Below are 26,630 nucleotides of genomic sequence, written 5' to 3'. Positions count from 1 at the left end.
CCAGTTATATAATTTTTCATTCTTAAAGATAATTGCAAGATAAGCACAAACAGATTTGAGATGGGATAGATGGGGAAATAGTACAGCAGTAAAACTCTTTGTATTTGTAAAATTTATTTCTAAAATTAATTATTTATGCCAATTTAAAAAAACAAATGGATAGGCCTAAAACGTCAGAAATGAATGTCAGAAATGAATGTAAGCCTCTGCTTAAGAGGCAGCTTCATTTATACCACAGGAAATTCTCATTATGTTGCAATGCCTAGATCTGTATTGTCTTTACAATCTGCACAGTTCTACCTCTTTGTTTTTCAGGCTGCGGCAGAAGTAAAGAACGATTATTTGGAAGAGGATAAATGTGACCGGATGGGGCCCTCCTCTCTCTTTCCCTCTCCCCTTCCTATCTGTCGTCTTTACTGTGTTTATATTATAGACACACCCCTGACCTTTCATCCAGGCCCCCTACGCTAGCCCCTCCACACACACACCACCACCATTAACAACACGTACCGGAGTCCCTATGTGCACACAACCGTAAATGAAGAAATGCCACCTAAATAAGTAATAAGTTGGTCAAAAAATAGATATTTCACCAATGTGAAAAGCTCAGAACATGAGCAATAATTGCAGTGTGATCGTGTAATGGGGTTGTTTAAATGATCTATTTTTAGCATACTCGGCCATCTCTCATGTTTTGTAAATGTATGGCAAGCTCGCCATGCAGCGGCACTGCTTCCCAGCCTACCACTGTACTGCAGAGTAGACACACCCCTCAAGTACACACGCCTCACTGCACACATTTGTAAAGTGTCAAAGAAATAATAAAGCAAAATGCTTAAAATTATATATTTAGGACCTGACACCGCTTATAGTATTATTTCAACTGCGTGATATCGATAGTGATGGTGTTATGGCTTATTTCAACTTCAAGAACAGGGCTCAAAGCCTGTAGCTGCAAAACAAAGAGCCTCCGGTGCACGAGAGAAACACGACCGTAACGGCGCGATTTCCACCTACTGAGACACCGCGCGGTGTCTAATGTTAGCACGGTAATCCCCACGCCGTGTGTCCGCTGATTGAGGGATCAGAGGCAAAACGATGTTGCTTTAAACCTCACGCGGTCAAAGTTGTTTACCTCTTCGTTACCTGTGACGTCACGACACACCCCTGTTTGAGGTGGCGACTCCCCGTGTAATGGGCATCGGAATTGACCAAACAGTGGCCGGATGGGCCGAAATGCCACCAACCACAACACGAGAGACACGCCGAGCCCACCTGTGATTGGTTAATGGAGGGGCTGGGGGGAAATCCCTCTTTCCCGTAGAGGTCCTGAAGAGGGGGCGGCGCATAACAAAAAGTAATGGCCATCTATTTGGGTCCTGAAGAAGGAGGGGTATTTCTTGTCGAACTATCGTATGTGTGATTGAGTTTTCTTCGTGCGTTTGTCCGCCAGTGATATCCAGTTGCGCCTCAACCGTTTTCCGTTTGACGCCCGTCGGCTTCGGTCGCAGAACGGTTAATACGCTGGCTGAACTTGGTACCGCGTTTTAGGGTTAATGCAGGCAGCTAGCCACGCTAACGTTAGCTACCACCAGCGCTGCTGTGTGTGAGAGCCAACGTCTGGAAGGGCGTACGAGTTTGACGTTTTCTCCCCGAAGTCTCCTCACATTTTCTGAGTTAAGTACTACGCGGGTCCTTGTTACTCAAAGCTAACACGGCCAGTCAACATGGAGGGGGCACACTTTGCGAGAGCGTGAAGACGGCGACACACGGTGACTAAAGAGGATTAAAAAGCAGCTCGGTCTTGATGGGGAAAAGTTGAGCTGAGGTAAGAAACTCGCATGCACAGGAGGAATACTAAAGTCGAGACTTGAGTTTCTTGTCATTTCTGTTGCACAAGACCGCAGAAGAAGCAGGTTTAGCACAGTTTTAGACTGTTATTTAATCAACGTTTTCTGCCTACGTAGTTGCCTTGACGTTATGCACGGTGATTGCCACTGAGTGTGTATGTTGCTGTTGAAAATAATTCACCGTTACATAAACAGAGCAACTGCGGGTCAGGTACTAGGCCCACTCAGTGACTTGCGACATGCCATTTTGCTTTTGTATTGAACAGGATTAACAACTTGGAATAAACTGAAGAAAGCTTTCAAGTGTTACCTATTGCACACGGGCATGCTAAAACCTCAGGTGAGACATTTTTCTTTTGCTTTGAAGTCATACCTGGCGATGTTTATATTGACAGTCCTATTGTCTTTGAAAAAAAAGACACTGAAATTGTCTATTCACATGTAATTATTTCTTAAATTATGTTGCTTTGAAGTTAGACATTTTTGCACATATTTCGTGGGATTGGTGCAGTCTCATGATTTCACGACTATGATTCTTTAACTCTTATCATCTCTTTAAGGGGGTCTCTTTAAGAATAAGGTAGTAAGTGATATATGAACTATTATGAATTTTGCTATTAATAAGACCATCATGAATTTACTGATATGTTATTTGAAGTTTCTGAATTAAAAAAAATTATCAATACTTTTAAAACTTTGGTTAATTTAATGTGATCTGTCAAGATGTGACCTAAATCAGTGACACTGACTCTAAAGGCTGTGTAATGAAATATGCAGAACTGAAAATGAAATTGTCAATACAATCATGAGTTATTGATTTTAACTACAAGCTCTTTTGTAACCTCAAAAAACACAGTGTATTATCAACTGAACTTTTTATTGCCTTGATAAAATGGCGATAAGCTGAAATTGTCTGCTCTCTTGTCATGTTACAGTTGTGATTTCCCTGTATGAGATTTTCTATGTACAACGATTTTTGAGTATGGAAGGACTTCTGTCACTTTCACAAACACAGTTGCGTTGTAGAATTATTTATACAGCTGCAAGTATTTATCTTCTTACACCCTTAACCCCTCACTTCATACTCATAGAGCACTGAGCCACTGGCTGATAATCAAGGATCAAGGATCAGGGTAATTTATTTATCATTATACAACACACGGCTGTTCAACGACTTGAAAGTTTGTAGTCCCTAAATGCGACACATATAGAACATAACTGATCATTAGATTTATATTAGAATACAGTAACATAAAAATGAAAACAATATAGGCCTGTACAGTTATTTACATACACAGGTATACACCTAACTATGCAGTGCATTTTTTTTTTTTTTTTTTAGACATCAATAATAACATAATTTATGACATCATTAATTACTATGAGCATCTTGTCTTTCTTATGTCTGAAATTTAAAATGCCCCCAGCTCTTCTCTTTCTGCTGCTCATCACTTCAAAGAAAATCTGAAGCGACCAAACACAGCTAACAGCCAGGGGCATATATATTCCTACCTATTTTCCAGTGAGCTTGGTGCTATAATTCTCATACCTATCCATTTCTGTTTATGAAACAGTTTGACACCTGGTAAAATAGCAGGTAGGATGTTGTTTTTATGTCAGCTGCTTCATTGCCTGTTTTTAGAAAGGGGGGGGGGCATTGCCCCTTCTCGTCAACTTGGCCAACTTGAGATCAACGGTCACACATGCTCTGGATTTATATGATGTGGAAATTTACGAGAGAACCTGCGTTATTTGGGACAGAACGGGAGACTTAACCCAAATGAGGACCAAGTATGCTTCAGCTTTTGAATCAATTTTTAATTAACTTGTCAGTCGAACTGAGAACAAAGTTGTGATGAGAAGCTTCGACATGAGCTGGGTTTGTGTCTTTTATTGACTGTCGCTGTAGCACGTTGTTCACGGAGCTGTGTGCTGGTGATGGTACAGTCCATTAGGTCTCCTGTACAGTGACCCCCCCCACCCCCACCCCCTCGTGACTACAGTAATTGGTCGCTTCCTCTCACATGTAACCCTATAGAAAGAAAGGGGCTGTTGTAGTTAACTGTAAAGGCCCACTTGTACATGCGTGCTGTTTGCCACATATGTTCAGTTGCCTTTGAGACTAATGAAGTGTTAAGTTCCCTCTAATGTCTTTGGGTCCTCAATTACCTCCTGTGGTTGATGCTTTCTAGGCCAAGTACACATTACACATATTTGTTGTAGGCTATATATAAAGAAAAATCTTCTTGGAAAGCAAAATATATGTCACTGTTTGATATCTAGGTCAGTGGATGTATATCCAGATATCTTTTATAAATTAATTTCAGTGTAAAACTGGAATGTGTATCATATTTTAGTACAATTGTATGTTTTTTCACCTTTTAAAAGTTGGCTTTTTTTATTAGAAATAAAAAAGTAATTTAGTGCATTTAATATTTTTTAAGAGAAGTATTTCCTGAAAGAGAGACATCATTTTATGGACGTTATATAACTTTTACTTGTGGGGCTAAGTGCATTTGCACCCACCTCACCCACACGTCTGTTGTGTGTCCGGTTCTGTCCAGTTGGCTTTCTGCGTGCACGACTCGAGAATGTGCGTTCTCTGTCAAATTCGGCATAGACATAAACAGGACTTTTGGTGTGTGTTTGAGTGGGCCTCTCCCTGCCTCGTCTCTTTCCCCTCTCCAGAGTCCAGCAAGGGGCCCAGCATAAGGGGGCAGGCTGCCGTCACTGCCTCTCTCTTCCCTTGCAGGCCAGCACTGGGGCCTGGGTGGGGGGGCAGTGGTGCAGAGACCATAGGGCTGGACACGGGACATGAGACCCCCCACCCCTTCCACCCCAGTTTAGCCCATCCTGTGTGGGGCACAGGTCACCTTGTCATGTGCTATTACTGCTGCTGTAACATGCTGCCTGTGATCATAGGAAAAGAGCATGAGATAGACCCGTGGAGGCTGCGGGAGGGAGAACGAAAGAGAGAGAGAGGGAAGCGAAGGGACAGGACTCGACTAGTCTGCTCAGCCAGTTGTTTAGCTGTATTACAGACTGGGTTTGTCTACTTTGTTGTTGTTAGGTCCACATTGTCTCTTTTTGTCCATTGTTCTGGTTCCTCTATCTGTTCTCCCTGTGTATTGCCCCCCCCCCCCCCAGGAAAATTTCTGAACATCAAGCAGATTTCAATTAAACTCCTTCTGTCACAGATCATGTTTTCTTTTAATGGTTCTTGTTTTCGCCACCCCCCACCTTCCTACTCCATAACATTTTTTCCCTTTTCACCCTCTTTTCTGCCAGTATTGCGGACCCAAAACTGCTTCTATGTGTGAATCACAACACCATGTATTTCCATTGTAGCCCAGCTCTCTCTGCAGCCCGGGTCATTCCAGATCTTATTTGTTTTATGTCTCTTCTGTACTCATAGTGACCCAGCCCGAGGTATGCAGTAAAACACATCGCCTTATGTTTTCTTCGTTCAATGCTCTCCGCAACTTCTCTCCCTGTCTTTTTTCTCTCTCTGTCTCTCTCTCTGTCCTCCTTTTAAATATTTCTCTCGCTGTCTTTTTTTTCCCCTTTAAGAGAAACTTTTGGCAGCATGGAACAATTTCAGAACCATTTGTGGGATTGCGTCATGTGATGGAGATGGAGAGTGCTCATTGGTCTGTCGGAGAGGACCTCCTTCTCCCACTCAGAAGTTCCACAGCAATCCGTCTCTTTCCTCCAATGCTCTTATAGGTCTGGATGTGATTCCGACTCCGACTCTTATGTGTTGGGATGTGGTCTGTAAGCTCATTGCTGACATTCTTGGGACGTGATGCCAGAAGTTTTTTATTTCCCGCTTTCCCCTCTCTCTTCAGTGCGCAGTTAAAACGATCCCTCCTTGAAATGCTGTCTGGATACCCCTCGTTTACCTCTTTCCTCTTCACTTTGTTATATCTTTGCCCTGTCTTCAATCACATTTTAACGCCTAGGCACTAATGGCAACCACTTAATTAGGTTTGTTAGATGGTGGGCTGTTGGTGGACGGTGGGTTTTATAATCACTTGATATTGACTTTGATGAAAGTTAATCTAACATCTGGGCAGTGGTCCAAACCTTACTTATGTCTTTGCTGTACGCAGCACCTGATAAGGAAAACCAGTGGCCACTTTCCTGTTTGGTAATCACATACTTGGTGCACAATGGGTGCAGCTAGAAAATGAAATGGCGTGTAGAACAGAAGGATATAAGCTACCATATGATTGGTATTGGACTCCTGCCATGGTCCACCTTGGCACTTATCCCAGTATGAATATTTCACAGCAGCCCAAACTCACTGTAGGTGCAGTAACTGCAGCAGTGATGCACAGAGTAATGAATTACTATATTCAGAGCACTCCTCATGCGGCATCACCAGCAATGAAGTTGTTACAATTTCTCATATTAGCACTTAACAACTCTCTACTCTCTGTTCACACTATCTGTAGTTGAGGCTTAATTTTGCATTGATTAAGATCTAGTGTCAACTAATTAGAAGGTGCAAGTTAGAGGTTTCCATTTGGGACCCTGGGATGCAGATGGTGCAAACAGTTTACACTGATAAATGTGACACCGGTTGTGTCATTGGTAGGATATTCCTTCAACGCCACCAGAGTGGAAAAAAAACTGCCAGGTGTTCATGAATGAATATTCAAGCGGTGGACTTTTTATGTAGTGTGGGTTAGGCTCCGGTTATTAAAGACATTCTGTCATATAACAAGACAAGTGGTTTTTCACACATGTTGATCCTAATTCACGTCAGACCACCAAGACCACTAGGCCATTTATCTTTAGAATTGATGACTGGGCATTAAGGCTTCTGCACACAGTGTCACGTCTTTCAAATCCAACCTGGGACTGGTTCTAACGCCAGTCCCTGGATTGTGAGACACATGCGTGTCATTTCTGCCATGATGTGAATAAATCAAAGTAGGAAAAGATGAGTCACCGCTCCACTGCATGCTAAGTAGCACTTGTTCTCCCTCCATTAATTTGTTGGGTTAAAAGAACGGGAAACTCCCTTGCCTCTCCTCCAGCTGCACCACCAAAATTGGGGTAATGTCTTTATTTTACAGCTTTCACCACCCAGTTAAAATGACAAGCTGGAGTCAGTTTGCGGTACTGTGCATAATTACAGCAGGCCTCATCTCTTGCTCATCGGCCACTGTTGCTGTGTCACTCAGACTCCCAAGCTCCAGGCTTCCACTGCACATCGCTTTTCTTTCCTTTTTATCAGCTGATTTCTCAGATTGAGTCCATAAATTATTTCTTACTTATTTATGTTACTTAGTTGTGGAGCAAAAGTGCAATCAGTGAAAAATGTGTGTCAACGTTATCTGAAAAGAATTGTAAATTTGTCAATACTAGTACCTAAACGATGAGTCTTTTAATTAATGGTTTGGTTAATATACAAAATATTAATCAGAAACTATTTTGATTATCAAATCGAGTTCCTAGCTTCTTTTATTCAGTTTTATATCATTGTAATTGATTATCTTAGTTTTAGACCGTATGTTGGATGAAATAAGAAATTTGAGCTTCAGAGGGAAATCTTTCCCTCTTATGTTTTAGGGTTCAACCAAGGACGTAATCATCAATTATAAACATCGTTAGTTGTAGCCCTAGTCATTATGTTGTTGGATTTTGTCCAACCTCCCTTACAAACCTCAAAAACAAAATAGCCATCCTGGTTTTCAGTGTTATTTCTCATTGGGTGAGCAGGGGGGTGTGGTGGTTGTCACATGTGGTGTTATCCATCCTCCTGTGCCTTTTTTAAGGATAAAAGAGCCTTGCATTCAGTATATCAATACCAGTCTTTCTCATACATACAGTTTAGTTGGGCAGCCAAGTGATGTTTTTCCTTGTGACATGTCCTCTCTCTCTCACACACACACACACACACACACACACACACACACACACACACACACACACACACACACACACACACACACACACACACACACACACACACACACGATTCCTCCTTGATTTTTAAAATGGGAGTGAAGCAACACAAACAGAAATAAATCATACTATAATTGTGATTCCAGTATGAATAGCAACCCCCCAGCTGTCAGAGATGAGACATTTATTTATATTTAGTAAGTAAATGAAGTGGCTTATGTGTATTTTTAGCCATCTTTTTAAATCACTAAAATGGGCTGTTTGTGTCGATCGCTTCTCTCTGGGCCACTATTCTCACATTCTCTGACTCTCACTATTCTTCTCTCATAGACAAAACACACACAAAACATGGGTCCGCTTTGAGACAAAGAAAGTCAGTGTGACAAAGAGGTCACCCCTCCCCTCTTCGCCATATCTGTATATATCCCTGACTGCTTTTACTCGCATCTCTTCAGTGCACTCCTCGCTGGCCTGCTTCTCACGTGCGTCCCCCTCTCCTCCTACACCACTGTCATAGCTCTCTCCAGTGGGCTGGCACTTCCTCTGTCAGACTGCAAACGGCCATTCAGAGGGCAAGAGATGATAATTCATCTGAACTATCTGTGAAGTTATGTGGGATGGACACATACAGTGTGAAAAACGTGCCACCCATTCACTAACATGATCAGATGATTAGAGAAGCCAGAGGAAACGGCAACGGCGCTGCTGCAAAAGAGCTGCTTTAAATTTGAGAGGCGTTCAATGTAAACACAGTTCAATTTTAAACCTATATTTTTGCACTTACTACCAAGTATGTATCAGTTCGACTAAGTGCAAAGTTATGAAATCTCTGTTACCACTGCTTTGAGGAAGAGAGAGCACATTCAATAAACACCCCAGGCAACGTAAGAGATTCAAAGTATTTTACATAAACCAACGTAGCAGCTGTAACGCTCAGGTAGAAGTTGTTCATGCTCAAGAGATTTGTCCCCCATTCAGCTGGTGTAAGCTTATTCCTACTCATACTGATCATGTGGCTGACATGAGCTACTTTAATTACCCTCACTAGCTCTATACTTCACATATACGTGCAACTTTCACGGTTGTTCACTGACTGTGATTGTCCATGTTTTATCTTTATATACTTATGTGCCAAAAAATCTATATGTGTCACAATCAACAGCATCTCCTAGTGTGTCAGTCCCTGAAGTCATGGATTTAATCTCAACACTGTTGCTTTAAATGTGTATTCTCCATAAAACTTGATGTATATGTAATAATATATCTGCAACAGCAGACAGATAAAAGATTAAAAAAAGGACTGCTTTGTTTGAGAAGCAATTTTTGTACGTTCCTAAACAGCAGAGTCATCATTATGTTCTGTGTAAATAATGTGTTGTGCAGTCATGTTTGATTAGATTATGGAAAGAAAAGTGCATGGTAGAAAGGGAGTTTGAAAAAATGGCTAGACATCCATCTTCAAAGTAGCAACAATCTACTTTTCTGGTTAATTTTAGGTTTTTAGTGCATAATCACATTGAAATAATTAGCAAGAGTCAAGTTTTGTTATTTTACTTAAGAACGCTCTGGTTCTGGCTCTCTCTCTGTCTCATGCTCTCTCTCTGTCTCATGCTCTCTCTCTGTCTCATGCTCTCTCTCTGTCTCATGCTCTCTCTGTGTCTATCTTGCTCCCTCCCTCTCTCTCTGTCTTTGTCCTTATCTTTTATTTAGGAGCTATAAACTATTAGGAAGTGGCAGGGATTATATAATTGAAAACAAAAAGCCATAAAATTATTATATATTAAATATCATTTAAAAAAGCAGCTGTCTGAATTTAAGATTTAATTAGATTTAGATTCGATTTTATTTTAAAGAATCATATTTTTAGTCCCCCTGAGTAATCTAAGCTGAGGCTCCGAGCTCATAAACAGTTACAGACTCGTGTCGCTTTAGGGTCATATGAAAGGTTAGGGTTAGGGGGTTGGGTTTAAAAAAAAACAAAAAACTTTTGCCTTGTTTCCCTAGTTTCAGTGTGTCTCTTATTAATCAGGTTCATTCTTATCCTGTTTAAAGTCCCAGTTTAACATTTAGTTTTATGTCAAACTACTCAAAATAAATGAGATCCTAACCATTTTTAAAGCCAGTTTTTTAAATATAAAATCTTTTTGTTGTGACCATAGTTCAGAGTAGGTATAAAACAATAATTTGATTGCTATATTATGTTGATAGAAAGTTAAAGGACAGAAGACATGTCCTAGTAAATGCCTCGCCGTTGGTTGAAAAGTTTGGTTTAGAGAAAAAAGTGAGGAAAAAGTAAATTTGGAATCTCTGAATTTTAAAAAATCCATAGAAACGTTTCAGAATCTTTAAACTCCTAGTCCATTTCTCACTGCCTCTCTGTATTCTCACTGTGTTCTTAACATCATATGTCTGCCAAAAACACACTGCTCCTGTTTGCAGTGAGCAGCAAATCTGTTTACCACCTGAGAGGTTTGTAGTTCCAACAGGTTTGAGTTCAACAGTTGTTTGCTCCAAAAGTTGCTGGACTCCAAGTTGATAAAGTCTTGCCGCAGTGCACTATTCAAAACCCATGACAGCATGGCTGCAACTAATGATTATTTTCGTCTAAATATGTTGATTATTTTCTCTTAGTTGTGTAGTCTAAAAAAAAAAAGTCATAAAACTGTCAAATGTTGATCAATGTTTCCCAAAGTTCAAGAAGACTTCCTTAAATGTCTTGTTTTGTCCATAACCCAAAAATATTCACTTTACTGTCACCAAGGAGTAAAGAAACCAGAAAATGTTTACATTTAATAATAAGAAATTTTTTCTTTAAAAATGACCTATTAATCGATTATCAAAATAGTTCCCAATGAATGTAATAGTTGACAACTAATCGATTATTTGATTAATTGTTGCGGCCCTACATAACAGTGGTTTTCTAATTGGTAAAGTAGTCTAGTTGCAATCTACAAGCACAGTGGTTATAGATGCTTCTTATCAAATGTTAAAATCCATACTTGGCTGCCTGTCATGGAGCAGGACTCAACCCTGTAAGCTAGTCAGAAATTCAGTCTTACTGTTTTATCCTTTGGCTTTGTGCCAGTGTAACACATGAGTAATATTTGGCATTGTTACTGCAGTGATAGATTTGATTGATGCTGCCGAACGCCGTACACACAATATGTATGTCATTGAGGAGTGAGACATTCAGTAGAGTAGCCCAGAGCTCAACGCCTGTTCCCTGGCTTTGTGTGCTCGAGACTGGAATGAGTACAGATCTGGTCTAATAACCCGATGCATTATTTAGCACTCTCTCAATACTACCTTGCATTTAGTGTAATGGCCTGTCAAGGCTGAATGCAATCACAGAAGACTGACTTCACTGATGAGATGGTGATATAGTAAGGTAAATGTTCACAGTGAGTGAGGAGTGTGAAAGCCTGCTGGGATTGGTTTGCCTACACGCAGTAGAACAGATTTGATGTTTTACAACGGGCTGTGCCATTTATACTGGTCAGTGTTGTGTAACATTTCATTACATGGAAGCAAATTAATATTTTGTGGCTATTATGTTAGACATGCCAAAAACACTAATTATATATTTAAACCAGCCATAGACAATGCAATTTTTATGTTTGGTCATAGATGTACTCTATGCAGACAATATGTCACCTCTCCAAATGTCTGCAGGACTCCCGTTTTAATACTGTACGTGAGAATGACCGGCACCCACCACCACCCTTTTCTCATTATACAACCTGATGATTTCTGTCTTTATGGGCCAGCCTAGTACAACCACTCAGAATACAAAGCTACCAAAGTAATCATTTTTAACAGACATCCCATATGAGGTTGCAACAGCACAAGGGGCTTCGATAAAACTCGTCTTTGACAGACAAATTGGCAGTCGTGTCATGGAGAGAGTGTCTGGCCTTACATAGAAGATGCATTTTTCTGTGAAATCAGTTTTATGAAAGAACCATGATTTAAAAACAGTATTTTTACGACACTGTTGGCGTCTGGAAGTATGCAATTCATTTTTGGGCGCTATCATTCAAACTTCAAAGCCTCAGAGTCAGGATGACTCACATTATTTGGGCTACATGGAGTGTGAGCGCTTGAAATGTAAAACCTGTTCACATTCATATAACATCACCTGGATGGCAAGTGTTTTCATATATTAAATAGCCTGGGGGCCTTTTCATGACTGTGTTGAAATAGGATTTGTCCATGGACACATCAAGATGACATGAAATTTGTCTAATAAGATTGATTAATGCAGCTTTCATAGTGTGTCATTCTAAAGGACCTTTGACTCAACATGTGTACTTTTTTCTTTTTGCACAAAGTATGTGTGAGAGGGTGGGGGAAAGAAATACATTGTGCACTGAAACAATTGTGCTAAACGGGAGAGTTTAGGATATGCCAAGTGAGTGTAAATGGTTTCCTGACTGCAAATAAAATGTTATGTTTGTACAGTGTAGATTTAACCCACTACATCATTTTTTTTTCCTTCTGTATAATGTGAGAAATTATTGCTCTGCTTTGAGTTTTCTTTACATCAGTTATCCAGAGCTCTCTGTTTCGGGAGCCCTGTGATGAAGCCAGACAGCCTTAAGTGTTTTCCCATCAGCCCATGAGTTTTCAGTTCGACCTGTCTGCTGAATTCACTCCACAAATATTTACTGTTGTACAGTCAGTTGCTGGTACCTCCAGTCATTTGCATACTTACTGTTTCACTTTACTGTAGCAGTCGTCGTATTAGATGATCCTGGCTGGAGTCACTGCTGTCCGTGATGCAGAAAGGCAATGACTAGATCCTCCGTTTAATTTCTTCTTCTGACCTTTTGGACTCTACATGTCCTGTTAAGAAGTGGCCGGGCATGTTGTTCATATTCAAAATTGAACTAAATAGATAAACAACTGAAATAATAATGCAGTTGTTGTATTTGAGATTTTTAGCAGGACCAGTGTTTTTTAATTAGACATGACTAATGGAGTGATCTGTCAAAACATTTTAAATTATTCAGCTGGGCCTTTTACCCCATTGGCTGTTGATTTGTGAGTTTGTTGAGGTTTGCATCGGTTTAGTTACCCTCCTGTCCCTTGGCCCTCCATCTCCTTCCATCATTTGCTTTGCTTTCACTCTGCAGTAGAAGCAAAGAAAAGAGTAAGAAAGGAGCTTTGTGAAAAAGACAGTGAATGTTTGTTTATGAGGATGCTAGCCTTGCGGTGACATGCCTTTTTCCCTCCCTCTCACGAGGCTGTTAAATGAAATAGATACTCAGAGCACTATGTAATCAAATGTAACCCAGATCCAGCATTTTGGAGTGGAACAACAGTTTTTCCACTTGATTCATATGGCTGAGCTTCCTCGACCCAGGATAAAAACACTGGAGTTGACTTCATCTCCAATGGGTGGACTGGGCAAGTGAATATGTCCTGAAGGAAGGGACACTGTTTGGTTAGCATGGAGACTGGTGGAAAGAGATGTCTCACTTCGTGTAGGGTTTTGACAGCAGCTTTGTAAGAAGAAAAAAAAGTTAGGCGTAATAGTCCAATCTTCTATGATATGCAAATCTGCAAGTGTTTTAAGTTTGTGAATTAGAGTATGTAAACCCCCCCCCCCATTTATTCTCTTTTATTATAGAATAATTATTAACAAAAGTGACACAATAATTTGTGTTTCCGCCCCAGGATTCAGATCTGTTCCAGAATGTAATGGTCTCTTTCTTGGCCCACCTTTTTAGTAGTTGTTCTGTAATCCTGCTGACAGACAAACAAACAGCACCAGAAACATAACCTGCTTTTTAAATGACTTTTAGCATTTTATTCTCATATGTTGTGTAACATTGAACAGATTATAGTTTGGTGAAAATATTCTTAAATTTAATTCAGATGTTAGAGGTTGGCAGCCTAATTCACGTTTTTTTTTTTCTTCTGGTTTTGTGCTTGTTGGTGGCAAAGTTATTGAGCAAGTGAAAAGTTTGTATAACCAGAAGCTGATGTCTCTCTTATTTTTCTTCCTCCATTTGCCCTCTTTTTGTAAAGTGATGGAGTCCACGGTTGTGAGTACATCCACTCTGGCCCCTGATGAGTTCGATAGGAATGTGCCGCGGATCTGCGGCGTGTGCGGCGACAAAGCCACCGGCTTCCACTTCAACGCCATGACCTGTGAGGGCTGCAAGGGTTTTTTCAGGTACGGAAATGCATTGGCGAGGTCACAGATCCGCTGTAAAGCAGATGCAAATTGACTTGTATGCTGCGCACAGATATGTACGCTCACACTAAGTAGGCCTTGTGTTGCAGAACAATAGCTCATATCGCCCTGCTAAAAACAAAAAGATGCATATTAACCAAGTTATTGACATATTAGTATACAAACACATGTCTGAACTTGCACATATAATGGCCACACACACACACACACACACACACACACACACACACATTAAATGTAATTACCACCCACAGTTGCATAAGAACACACACAAAACCACGGACAACATTCGAGTTCACACTAATGCCCAGCAGCAGGTAGAGAATACTAATGAGCTTGGTCCTATAGTTAATGTGTTGGCTGCTGCCTGCTCAGTAATACACAGGAGTTTCTAATTTAACTAAAGAAAGAACTAGAGCAAGTCGTGATTTTGTGAGCTTGTATGTGTTTGATGTGTCGGCACTTTTGCGTCTGTTCCTCTCGACAGTGTTGATATTTAAAGGGAGAGGATGAAAAAGACGGATGTTTAATAATCTCCTTCCTCATCTCTCAGCTGGCCCTTGTTTGAACTCTCACCAAGCATGCTTATGTGTGTGTTTTTGCTCACATCTTGTGTGTAAATGTTCGTACATATATGCCCACCACTGACTAAATCATTATGATTTGCATCACCGTCTGGCGAGACTACTTTTGGCAGTCGTCCATATTTATGCTGTTTCATTCAGTCCCAGGCTTGAAGGGCAAAAATATTTATCCAGTTCTACCATGATTATTGTTTATTATTATTTGTTTGTGCAAAACACTCTGAAAGGTTTTGCAGTGCTATATTTGTTCAATTCAAATTGTTTGCACAGAGTGAACAAAATTCTTAACATCAGTGAGCTCTTTGAATTTTGCTTTTGTGTGTTTATAAACCGATATGTCTGTGTATTTAAGCAGACTGTAAAATGTCTACAATTTATTTAGGCGCAGTATGAAGCGCAAGGCTGCCTTCACTTGTCCCTTTAACGGCAGTTGCACCATCACCAAGGACAACAGGCGCCACTGCCAGGCCTGCCGGCTCAAACGCTGCGTGGACATTGGCATGATGAAAGAGTGTGAGTATGACGGGTTACCTATATGTGTACACCATGTGATTTACTGCATGTATTTAAATTGCAGGGTTATTTAGGTTTTGCAGGTTGATCAGTTTACTGTCAATTATTCAAGTAGTGTAAATAGGATCTAGGATAGGATCATTTGACGGTGATTTTACGTGGTTGCCCAATACTGTGGACTAAGGCAAGACCACCCTCCCATGTAGACAAATTACACATTAAATATACTTTTCGTATTTCTTCCTTGGATGGATAGTAAAATTTACACAACTGCTGTTGGCCGTTTTTGGGGGCCTACTGTCCCTATTTTATATATTATGTAATATTTGGACAGGGGTCAAGTATCTCTGGGTCTTTGCCCCATTACAGTGTTTGCATGTTCTATTTGAACTAGAGGAGCCTCCCCACATTATATACAGTAAGTAAATCTGAAGTTTAAACACCTGCTGTTATGTTCAGTCTAGCAAGGCCTCTTTTCTCCACACGGTTTATTTTCTTGGTCTGTAAATAGCAGGTACATTTTTTTTTCTTATTTTCTCCCGATATCCGGATATTGTCCACGCTGGTCTCTTTTAAGCTAAGGCCTCTCATATCCAGGTGAATGCTCTTTCCCCAGAGTATTACTGGTCATACCACACGAGTGGTGGCACCGACACGACAATTTACTGTACATGAACGGGAGCCATTGGCATTGCTGTTGCAAAAACAGCAGCATGTTGTTGAGACCCAGCTCTCTCTCCCTCCCTCTCGCTCTCTCTGTCTCCGTGAGCTAATTCAGCGGCTAGAACAACAAGGAGCAAACAGAACAAAGACAATGCATTCAGTTGTTCAGTGCACCAGGGGTCTCCATATGGACCTGTCCCCCACCCCCTCCCATTCTCTTCCTCTAGAGAATAACAACCCCCCTCCTCCACCCAACACCACATTGACATAGCTGTCATCACAAGGTAAAAACATACTGAAAAGCTTAAAAAGCAGCGAACCTTCAACCTATTTGGGTGGTAAACCTGTATTCTGTTATTTTAGTTATCTTAACTCTATCGTCCCCCACTAGTCTTGCTTTTACCCCACCTGCTTTCCATATATGCAAATAAAACTATTTTCTCTCTGCATGTTTTTGCTAAAGTTTGTTTTTCCTGTGAGCGTAACACTCTCCCTCTTTGTCTCTTTATACTTGCACCCTCAGTCATTCTGACAGATGAGGAAGTGCAGAGAAAGAAGGACCTGATTCAACGAAGGAAGGATGAGGAGGCACAGCGCGAAGCAGAGAGGGAGGCACGGCGGCCCCGGCTTACCGACGAACAGAGTCAGGTCATTGCCACGCTGGTGGAGGCACACCACAAAACATATGACGACTCCTACTCCGACTTCTGCCGTTTCAGGGTTAGTTTCTTAATACAATGAATGTCACTGACAATTATCATTTACGTCATATCAACATTTTGCTTTCAGATATATTTCCACTAGCTTTTTATACAAGGTATAAAAGGTAGGTTTGGGTATTGTTTAAATTTTATCGATTGTGATTCTTCTTATGGATCCGGATCTCACCTGTGTTTTGTACCTGAGTGTGAAACGTAACTACTGTTAGCGGTAAATGGATCTGGGGCATCACTGCTGGGAGACGACAACACGTCGAACACGGTGCATTCCTACAGATTCACACCATATAGGAGGTGCTTCCTTCCAGACACGAAATCTCCTTACTGCAGGTGTGGCATTTTGCTGTGTCGTTATCTTTTATTACAGAAGCAAGACAAACTTTTGAGCGTTTTCTGTGGTCCACCATGGACCAGTAATGTAAACAGAAGGACTCTCTTCTCGCGTACTTTGATGACTGCATAACAAATGACGTGACGTTATGTCTGTGTAGTAGGTCCTGGCAGATAAGTGTAACTCTCATGGACTGTAAAATGTGCACTGCAGATCAGTCGGCAGCGTGACTGAAATATACGCATAATGTTAGGAGGAGTGCTGAGGATGAATAAATGAGTCTCACAGTCTGATGGAAGAAGCAGTCTGGTGGTACGACAGCAGATACTTCTGTATCCAGACTCTTTTTTGTTTTTTTTTGTTTTTTCCAGACGGCAGCAGGGTGAACAGGCTGTGGCTGGGTGGGAACTGTTTTTTAGAATCCTTTGGGCTGTGCAGGCACCTCACCTCACTGATGCCCTGATCTTCTGAATGGTTTTAATCACCTGCTGCAGAGCCCTCTGGTCCTGGGCTGTACACAACCCTTGTAGGGCTGGGTGATAAAACAATAACAATAGTTTTTGCAATGTAATTTTCCTCAATTTAAATACATAATAAATCTTTAATATAAATCATGAATGAATCAGTATTAAAATATTTATTTTGTTGAAGAAAAAGGACTGAAAAAAGATTGTACTTAATTTTACTCATGCATATTTGTTAAAGAGATTTTTTCATTTGAATTGTTTTGTATGTTCTACCTCAGATTTGTGAAATGATCCACTGTAGCGATCTGGTTTCTTCAACTTTCCCTCAGAAGCGAAAATCAGCCTGTAAACTTGAATGATAAGTAATGATTAGACATTTATCGTAATAATTGTCAATATGATGACTGACTGAATATTTTTTATTGTGATAACATTTTTGGCTAAATCACCCAGCCCTAATTCAATGTCAATTTCTGATGATTCCAGCCAGGATGCTTTCAATTGCTCCTCTGTAAAACAGAGGAGCAAAAAAAACTGTTTAACAACTTGGCACAATTCTGCCTTCTTGTGTTTTCTTTAAAAAATACAGCCATTTCTGTGCTTACAGATAACAACATAAATTTCAAACAGAATTGACATACAGCTGTTATTGTTATTAAGACTGATGGAACAGTTCCAGCTGTTTTAGAGTCGCATTAACAGTAATGCTGCTGTATACTTGCTGTTTGCCTCTTCCAGAGTCCCATGAAATATCAATATTGACATTAATTTCAAATGAGTACAGGGACCTTAACATTAACTTGTAGTGCATTAACCAGCATACTCGCAGCATTTCGGTGTTGTTTTTTTCTGCTCCAGCTTTACAGCGTTACCTGTCAACAGCAGTCATGTTTTGTATTGTTTACGCATAAATCTCACAACCAGTTGTCCATCTCTCCTCGGAAACTCTGTGTTGAATTACCCTCAAACACCCCTTTCCTTTCAGACATCTATCCTGTGCTGTTCTCTAACGGATTTCCATCCACACAAAACACACACACAAACACACACGGCCATACTCCAGTCCATGAATTTGTAAAATATTCAAATATTAGAAATAGTTTCCATCAAATGGCTTATCAGTTTGGTTTTTGGTTTTGGTGACTGGACATATTTAAGAATCCTCCTTCATGTGATCCCTTTTCGCCTGTCTAGCCTCCTGTGCGTGAGGGCCCGGTGACGCGTAGCGCCAGCAGAGCTGCCTCTCTCCACTCTTTATCTGATGCCTCCTCTGACTCCTTCAGTCACTCTCCAGGTAAGAGAAACACACTTAAAATCAAGTGAAAACAGTGACTATCTGGGGCTACAAGTTTCTTTGTAGGAATGATCAAAAAACAAATTTTATATTTAAAAAAAAGGACAAATAAGATGTCACCTCACTAAAATTATAACTGACTTGTAAGTAAAGTAAAACAACCTAACTTTCAATAGAAAGTGAAACTATCTCATACAGTTGGCAGACATGTTATATTAAACATATCAACAGAGTTTGTACTTGACTTCAATGCAATGTTTTCCAGATCAGGTGTTTGTGTGTTGGCTTATATCATTTGTTGCTTTACTGAGAATCCAGTGGAAATTCTGTGAATAACCTGTCCCCCCCAACCCCCACCTGACTCCTACTTGCAAACATCAGTTCATTAATGCATCCGTCGCTAATGGGTTGAACACAGCGAGGAACACGGTCACGTGGTCTACCGCCAGCACTCAGCGGAGACGAATGAGTCAAAACAACCCCAGCTAGCTCTGCATGCTTCACATGTTGTCGTAGCTGTCATCAAAGCTTTCATCTCACTCCTACTGACCTGACACTCGTGTATTTTCACATGATCTTTCCGTCAACAAGCCCTCTATTCCTTTTCTCTTGGTTCTCTTGGCACTGTGTGTCTATTCATGGAGGAACAGTGTGACATATTCTTTCTGTCTCCTCTACTTTCCTCTGTCTTCTTCCATTTTCTTGCTCACTGCAGAGTCAGTAGACACCAAAATGAACTTCAACAACCTGCTGATGATGTACCACGAGCAGGGCAGCAGCCCCGACTCCAGCGAGGAGGAGGGCTCCAGCTTCTCCATGCTGCCCCACCTGGCTGACCTGGTGTCCTATAGCATCCAGAAGGTTATTGGCTTTGCCAAGATGATCCCTGGGTTCAGGGTGTGTGTGTGTGTGTGTGTGTGTGTGTGTGTGTGGAGAGCATCCTTCTAACTGTCTGTCATAGTTTTGACTCCGTCACTCTGCATTATTTTTTAACAACTCACAAAACTTCCTTGTCTGGAGAATTTCAGACTCCAAGCCCTATAGGCTGTCACAAAAGATTTTCTTACCAAATTCACAATTACCAATATAACATGGCAACAAGACATGTTTGTTAACAAACGACATGTTGATGATTCACTCTTGGACTGTACTGTTTTGCAAACCACTGTGAGACAATTTTCAAAACTCCTCATCAGTTTTTATTTACGTGTCTCTGAGTGACTCTTTATCTAAATGTGTGTTGAAGACTTTGTACACCTATTTGTTTTTCTGTCCGATTAGTCGATATTGTACCCCAATGATGGCTGATGTCTAAAGGCCATAGATTACTGACAGACTGTATATTACAGATAGCTGACACATTGTGGAAAATCTTTTACGTCATGTTCCTTCACTGGATTAGCTTGTTTGTGTAAAATTCAGTGCTTGAAGTGTGTTAGTAGGTGACTTCCTAGCCTTAGACGAAGCCACTCTTCTAGTATTGAGCAGTCACCTGTCTTGCACCCTCAAGCTGTCTTATCTGATTGTCACACATTTTTCAAAAGCACCTATTACAGGAAAGACTTGTCTTTTGTTTGAAGTCCGATTCTTAAGAGAGACTAAGCACAATACAATCTTAACTTTGAAAACAGAATACAGTAAATGGTTACCATAAAGGCAAATTAACAGCATCCTTTTTCATTGTTTCTTCCCTACCTTCCACACATTTCAGCGTGGTGTTGTCGTTGTTGTTTTTTTGTCTCAGTGCGTTGACAGGGACAAACGCTCAATGTCTCGGGGGTCACCCCTAAGTCGAGGCTAAAACGAGTTGGGGCCTGTATTTCCTGAGAGTTGTCCTTCCCACTGGCAGCGAATGATGGATGTGGTCGGATTACCTTTGGAATGTTTGTCCACTTATGATCTCCTCCCTAAGCCCTGAAAAACCTCCCCTAAAGATCTGCAAGTTTCAGCTCATGTATCCTGCTAGTTCAGTTTGATTTCATGTACATTTAAAGATGTGTCATAACATCATTAGATACAGTGCTTTACTGTGACCAGTTTAAGATCAGTTTGAATAGATGTTTATCAGATGTGTTTTCCACACACCCATCACTTCAGGAGGAAGCAAACTGAATGTTTTGGATGTTTTTCTTTCCTGCAGAGCATATATTTAATAATCTTTGAAGACTTTGACTGACCTTGAACCTGTTGTCATTAAACCGGTGATCAGCAAATTCCTTTGAAATAAATTATACAACTGATGAACTGACATAAACAAGCAGAATGGGCGGGCACTGAATCTTTACTCGTTTACCCGTTGCTGTATCAGTTTCCTCTAAACATAAACATAATCAATGCTACATGACAAAGGTTATTTGAGGACTATTACTTTAATAGTGAACTATTTGTGGTTCATTAACTTAGCAGGTGATATCTTACCCTACAGGGAGCTGACTGCAGAGGACCAGATCGCCCTGCTCAAGTCCAGTGCCATTGAGGTGATCATGCTGCGCTCAAATCAGAGCTTCAACCTGGAAGACATGTCCTGGAGCTGTGGTGGGCCTGACTTTAAATACCAGATCAGTGATGTCACCAAAGGTCAGTCTAAACGATGTCATGTGTACAGTTTGACTGATTAGTCTAGTGTTTAGGACTATGTATACGCATGCTTGCTCATTTCACTCATAGGATAGGTGAAGAAAAGATGCTCATGTTAAACATTAACACATTTACTCAGAACTTGAAGAGTAACAACAGCCCGTCGTTGTTAAGGAGGCGACCGGATCATGTGGGAGTACAGATAGTTATTGGCAGTGGCCTGTGTACACACCCATAGGAAAAGGATGCTAATGCACGTTTTTCAGCAAAACCAATCTAACATATCCGCAGAAGCCCCTGTGGGCATGGCTTACATTTGCCTTTCAAACAAGACCCCTCTCTCTCGCGCGCTCACTCTCGCTCTCTCCAGGATCAGCCAAAGAATGTCACTCCTGACCTGCTCACCACACAAAACAACCACTGTCTGGAGCAGGAGAAGCAGCTCTGTTGTGCTCTTCCTAAAATATCACCGAATAGTTGACGTGAACATGACTGGAATACTGATGTGTGTTTCTTGTGCAGTAATTGATAGAATACTAGTTATAGTTATAGTTTACGATGAATGAAAGTTTAACTTAACCTTTCACAGCAGCTGCTTGTTAAAAAGTTTATGTAACACGGAAGTTAAAGTTACTGCTGTGTATCGTTAAAAAAAGTCCCAATACAATACCTGAATGTCTATACCGATCAAAGTGATACTTTTCAATATTTTATTTTGTTCAGTAAACACGTTTTTCCCAACCCAAGTTTTTAAAAACCAAATCTTTTGAAATGCATCAGTGTTTAATATTGCCTCAACACAAACAAACTTTACCACCTAAATAAAATCAGGGTAAAAATAAGTTATTATTTAATTAGATTTATTTATTAATTACAAAGATTAATTTATCTGAAAAAACATTTGTTGCTAACATATTCCTCGCTACAGGCACTTTTCTGTCAGCGCTCAGAAAGCATTGGGGTTCAATACACATTTCTAGCTAAATAATGAGAAAACACAGGTAGTCAAGATAATCAATGAAAACTTTTGATCAGTATGGTTTTGGTTTCTCATTTACACATCCACATACCTCCACCCCAAACTCCAAGAAATGGTGTATACACTGATCTGAATTCAGATTAGCTCATTAAATTAATTCTCAGCCGGTTCTTAGTGAAAACAAACCGCATGCTGGAAAAAAATCCTCTCCAGAGATGATTCCAACAGGCAAAGTGAAATATTAATGAGGGATGGTAACGTTCCCCGGAGGGCCTTTCTTCTGTGATATAGTATGTTCGATGTGCGGCACAGGCGGTAATGATGTGTTGTGTCCTCTGTAGCGGGCCACACTCTGGAGCTGCTGGAGCCGCTGGTGAAGTTCCAGGTGGGCTTGAAGAAGCTCAACCTGCATGAGGAGGAACATGTGCTGCTGATGGCCATCTGCTTGCTTTCTCCAGGTACCGTAGGTCTGACTTTGTGGAGGACGGAACATGTAGAGGGTCATCATGAATTGTTTGAGTCATCTCGTTTGCCTCTTCTCCTTTTTTTTTTTTTTTTTTTTTTTTTTCCAATAGAGAATATATTCATTATAGTTTTTATTGTGGTTCAGTTAAAAGGTCAACTGAAACATTCAAAGCATTGTTGCCATCTGTCACTCAAAATAACTCACATTGAGGTGCAGGTCTGAGTTACTTAAAGGGTTTGGCCTTTGTCTGAACACAGCTTTGTGTGTATGGAATGTATTTGCAGATGTGTATATATTATACATGTACACGCAAGCATGTGTAACAAAGTGGATATTTGCATTCCTTTGTATAAATGAAGCACCTCATTAACAATGCATATATGTACTCTCCCTGATCTAAAATTACCAAGCCACCTGAGCAGAACGGTGGAAATACAAACACAAAGATCATGCAATTTTATGGTAATTTACAGTTGGACATCTAAGATTGTTTTCTTAGATTATTATTATTTTTCAATAAACCCAAATTTATAATCCTTAGTTTTTGTATTAAGGTTTCAATATTAATAGTTAAGCTAAAAAGCACCAGAAATTATGTAACAACCACAAATATATCTCCTCTCCTCTCTGCAGACCGCCCAGGTGTGCAGGACCACGCACGAATCGAAGCCCTCCAAGACAGACTGTCCGAGACCCTGCAGGCCTACATCCAGCTTCACCACCCAGGAGGACGGCTGATTTATGCCAAGATGATCCAGAAACTGGCCGACCTGCGCAGCCTCAACGAGGAGCACTCCAAACAGTACCGTTCGCTCTCCTTCCAGCCGGAGCACAGCATGCAGCTCACCCCGCTGGTGCTGGAGGTGTTCGGCAGTGAAGTCTCCTAGAGGCCAGCTCAGAACCTGGGCAGTGATGAGGAAGCTAGAGACAAGAGCCCTCGGGGTTAAAATGTAGGGAGAGAGCAGAGGTGTGGCGTATGAAGTGAGTGGAGGAGAGAACGTAGTGTGTATGTGTGTGTCTGCATGTTTGTGTTGGGTGTGTGGTTTCATGTGTGTCTTGTCTGAAGAAGTCTATGTTGGCGTAAAGGCCAAGGTTATATGGAGAGCAAGCAGGTGTTAAGAGACACAGCAAACAAGGAAGCTTCATATAATACATATTAAACTATACATACGTCTGCCTATATACAGTGTTTTTGTCTGTATTTAAATCAACAAACAAGCTGCTTTCAAATGTCTGGACATTTTGTGTGTGTACATGACGTGCACACGCCAACACAACAAAGCATTCTCAGTTATTCACTTAGCCATTCAGTTGAGCTACCTCTTGTTTTTACCGGGGTTGTTTTCTACATCACCTACGTGAAACAGCAACTTTTACACAGAACAATTTAGATACAGTACGGACTACATTTCATTTTATCAGTGCAAACGCAGTGCCTGCACATTACTTGGAATTTTTTGATGTTTCAGAAATCTTGTCTTTTGTTTTTTTTTCATCTGCTTCTCTCCAGGGCAGCATAATGTATATGACGTGTATACAATTCAAACACATGCCTTTCACCTTTTCACCAAAGGTATGGTCAATGACTTTCTTACAAGGCTTCCAGCACCTAAAAATAACCTTGCTGCTCCGTGGCTCGATTCACGCATGCCTCACAGCCTATGAAGGAAGCTGTCATTATTTAGGTTTGCTGCAGAGAAGAGAACACAGTCTGTCGTTTAGTGAGGTTTTGAAGATGACTCTGGGGTGCCTGGTTTTCGAGGTTAGAATTAGCCACTAAATGTGTTAGCTACTTTTACACTGCTAACTGTCAATCGAACCAAGCCTGCATTAAGGCTTGTTACACTCTTTTGATTTTGTTTTTCATTCTTCTTCTCTTCTGTTTTGTTGTTTATTTCCCTGTAAATAGTTAATTACTACCACATATATCCTAAGCACTGTTATATACCACCTTTTACTCAAGCCTATGTATTGATATACAGTATCTATATGATCACAGATTTTAAAGGGCTAATTTGCCAAATCTAACTGGAATAGTAAATCGAGGCCAAAGCAACAGGCCTGTCTTGTTAATATATAGCTGCATACCATGCTTGGAATTGGCATATATACTGTTGTAATTGCAATGGATGTTTTTTGTTTTCTACGCTATTTCTTCACCTTTAAAAACAATTCCATGAATTGTTCCTCCTCAGTATACCGTGTTCTCGGTGGGCGGAGAGCTTGGGAAGCTGCTTCAGACCTCCACAGATATCACACCCCTTTCTTTTCTGACAGGGAAGTGAATTTTCTAGAATGTCTGAGGGCTTGGTTGTGGTGGTGCGCTCCTGTACACCCAGGCCCTCCTGTTTGATGACGTATGCTGCGCAGCCCTCTAGTGGCTGCATTGTGTAAATACCAGGTATATATACAGTATATACATATAATATGTCCGCCGCTGTACATAGGGCTACATAGATATTTCTCAAGGCAAATCTTTTCAGAAATATATATGCAAATACAATATTGACCCTTTCTTTTAATTTTGAATCATTATCACTGCGTTCTGAGACACTATGCTTTTTTTTTTGTTTTTTTTTGTTTTTGTTTTTTTTTGTTTTTTTTTGTTTTTTTACTTTGATCATCATTTTTGGTGAAAAGGACTTGGTATTGGCTTAAACAGGGATTGCTTGTGTATTTGACTAAGTCAAACTATTATTTGTTTCGTGGTGGGTTGATGTTTTTGCCTATTTTCCAAGGTTTATTTTTAGAAAGAGGACAAGCTAAAACATACCATGCTGCTCTCTAATATAAGCCATATAGATCACCAAGCTAGTTATACACCCGATACATTACAGTGCATTGAAATGATGACTCCAGAGCCATGGATATTCTCATTATATAATCTCCTAAACTCATATGCTATTTATCCATGGTTTAGGGGAAGATAAGCTTGTTTATGATAGGAACTCCTATGCTGTCTCTCTGCTGTCAGTCATCTTTGGCTTGTGCTTCATCAGACAGCATCTAATGGCTTGTAAAACCAAACTGTCTAGATGATTTAAACGCTTAGGTTTAGAGGTCAGTAATGTATGGCTTGCTGCATGTGGGATTATTGTAAAATTATATGCGAAGACATCTTCTCTTTATAGCAAGACAATTCCCCCAAAGAAGTGTCAAGTCAGATTCCCACCAAGTTCAGGTGATTTCACAAGATGCAACTTGGCTCAAAGGAATAATTTGCAGAGATGACACAAAAGTCTCAAACTTTCTTTTTGTCTTCTATTTGCTGTGTGACAAAAGACATCTATTAAAACGTTTCCTGTGATTGGCCATAGGGGGCTCCTATGTCAGACCGAGGGCCTCCTTCAGTGGAAAATGGTGTGAGAGAGAGCATACGTCTGTTGTTGAACTGAGCTGGACTATGTTCTCACAAGTGCTTTGTGAGACCTTTTGAGAGTTTGTTGCTTTAATTTGTTTAGTTCACATTTTTATTTTTTTTTATTTTTTAAAACCTACCATAGGATTTTATATCCGTTCTCCGTCACTGTGATACTCTAAAAGCTGACAGTCGGGGCTGGACATGTAGATTATCTGCATAGCACAGATGGGTAAATAGTTTTAGGATGTTTCCATATTTACCTAATTATAATAATTTTGGTTTTCTTTATGAAAACCATTGGGATTGTTTAGTGATATATAATTTAAAATAAAATTCCACATATGTCCCACAAATCTCCCTGCTGTGATTGAACTTTAAGGAGTAGAGGCTCGAGGGTCTTTAGGCAGTACCACTCATGTATAGTATGTCAGTTTGATGAGGGGTATGATGTGCTTGGTTACTGAACACTGACTTTTGAAGTTTTGAAAAGTCTCCATGTTGATTTTCTCTGAATACATACTTCGGGATGTAGATCTGGGTTTGATTTTGTTCTGTGTTGTTTGTGAGATAGAGATGTGGTGTTGATTTGTGTATGTTTAATACAGTGGAAAGTTTGGTGAACATGTAAGTGCCACGGGGAGAGTTCCCTCCACACAAAAACAGGGTAAAAGGGGAGTTGCTCTTGGGGATTTAAAAAAAAAAAAAAAA

General features: G+C 40.4%; 1 protein-coding gene across 1 annotated transcript; it reads left to right on the top strand.

Moving 5' to 3' along the window:
• Positions 1-1,147: 1,147 nt before the first annotated feature.
• On the top strand, positions 1,148-23,741 carry LOC123987325 (vitamin D3 receptor B). Its single transcript, XM_046076097.1, has 10 exons — positions 1,148-1,828; positions 2,117-2,190; positions 13,800-13,947; positions 14,935-15,065; positions 16,252-16,448; positions 18,440-18,539; positions 19,255-19,436; positions 20,966-21,116; positions 22,437-22,553; positions 23,195-23,741. The coding sequence occupies exons 3-10, from the start codon at positions 13,802-13,804 to the stop codon at positions 23,446-23,448; spliced, it is 1,278 nt and encodes a 425-aa protein (XP_045932053.1). The 5' UTR covers positions 1,148-1,828; positions 2,117-2,190; positions 13,800-13,801; the 3' UTR covers positions 23,449-23,741.
• Positions 23,742-26,630: the final 2,889 nt, after the last annotated feature.

Source organism: Micropterus dolomieu, linkage group LG18 (genome assembly GCF_021292245.1).
Source record: "Micropterus dolomieu isolate WLL.071019.BEF.003 ecotype Adirondacks linkage group LG18, ASM2129224v1, whole genome shotgun sequence".
NCBI classification, from domain to species: Eukaryota; Metazoa; Chordata; class Actinopteri; order Centrarchiformes; family Centrarchidae; genus Micropterus; species Micropterus dolomieu.
The sequence above is the reverse complement of the archived record's forward strand: the minus strand, read 5'-3'. Positions and strand labels throughout refer to the sequence as shown.

Coding starts and splice junctions, on each gene's coding strand:
- LOC123987325 (XM_046076097.1), top strand. CDS start 13,802: ATGGAGTCCACGGTTGTGAGTACATCCACTCTGGCCCCTGATGAGTTC. Junction 16,449..18,439: donor CCGACTTCTGCCGTTTCAGG/GTTAGTTTCTTA, acceptor TCGCCTGTCTAG/CCTCCTGTGCGTGAGGGCCC. Junction 18,540..19,254: donor CTCCTTCAGTCACTCTCCAG/GTAAGAGAAACA, acceptor TGCTCACTGCAG/AGTCAGTAGACACCAAAATG.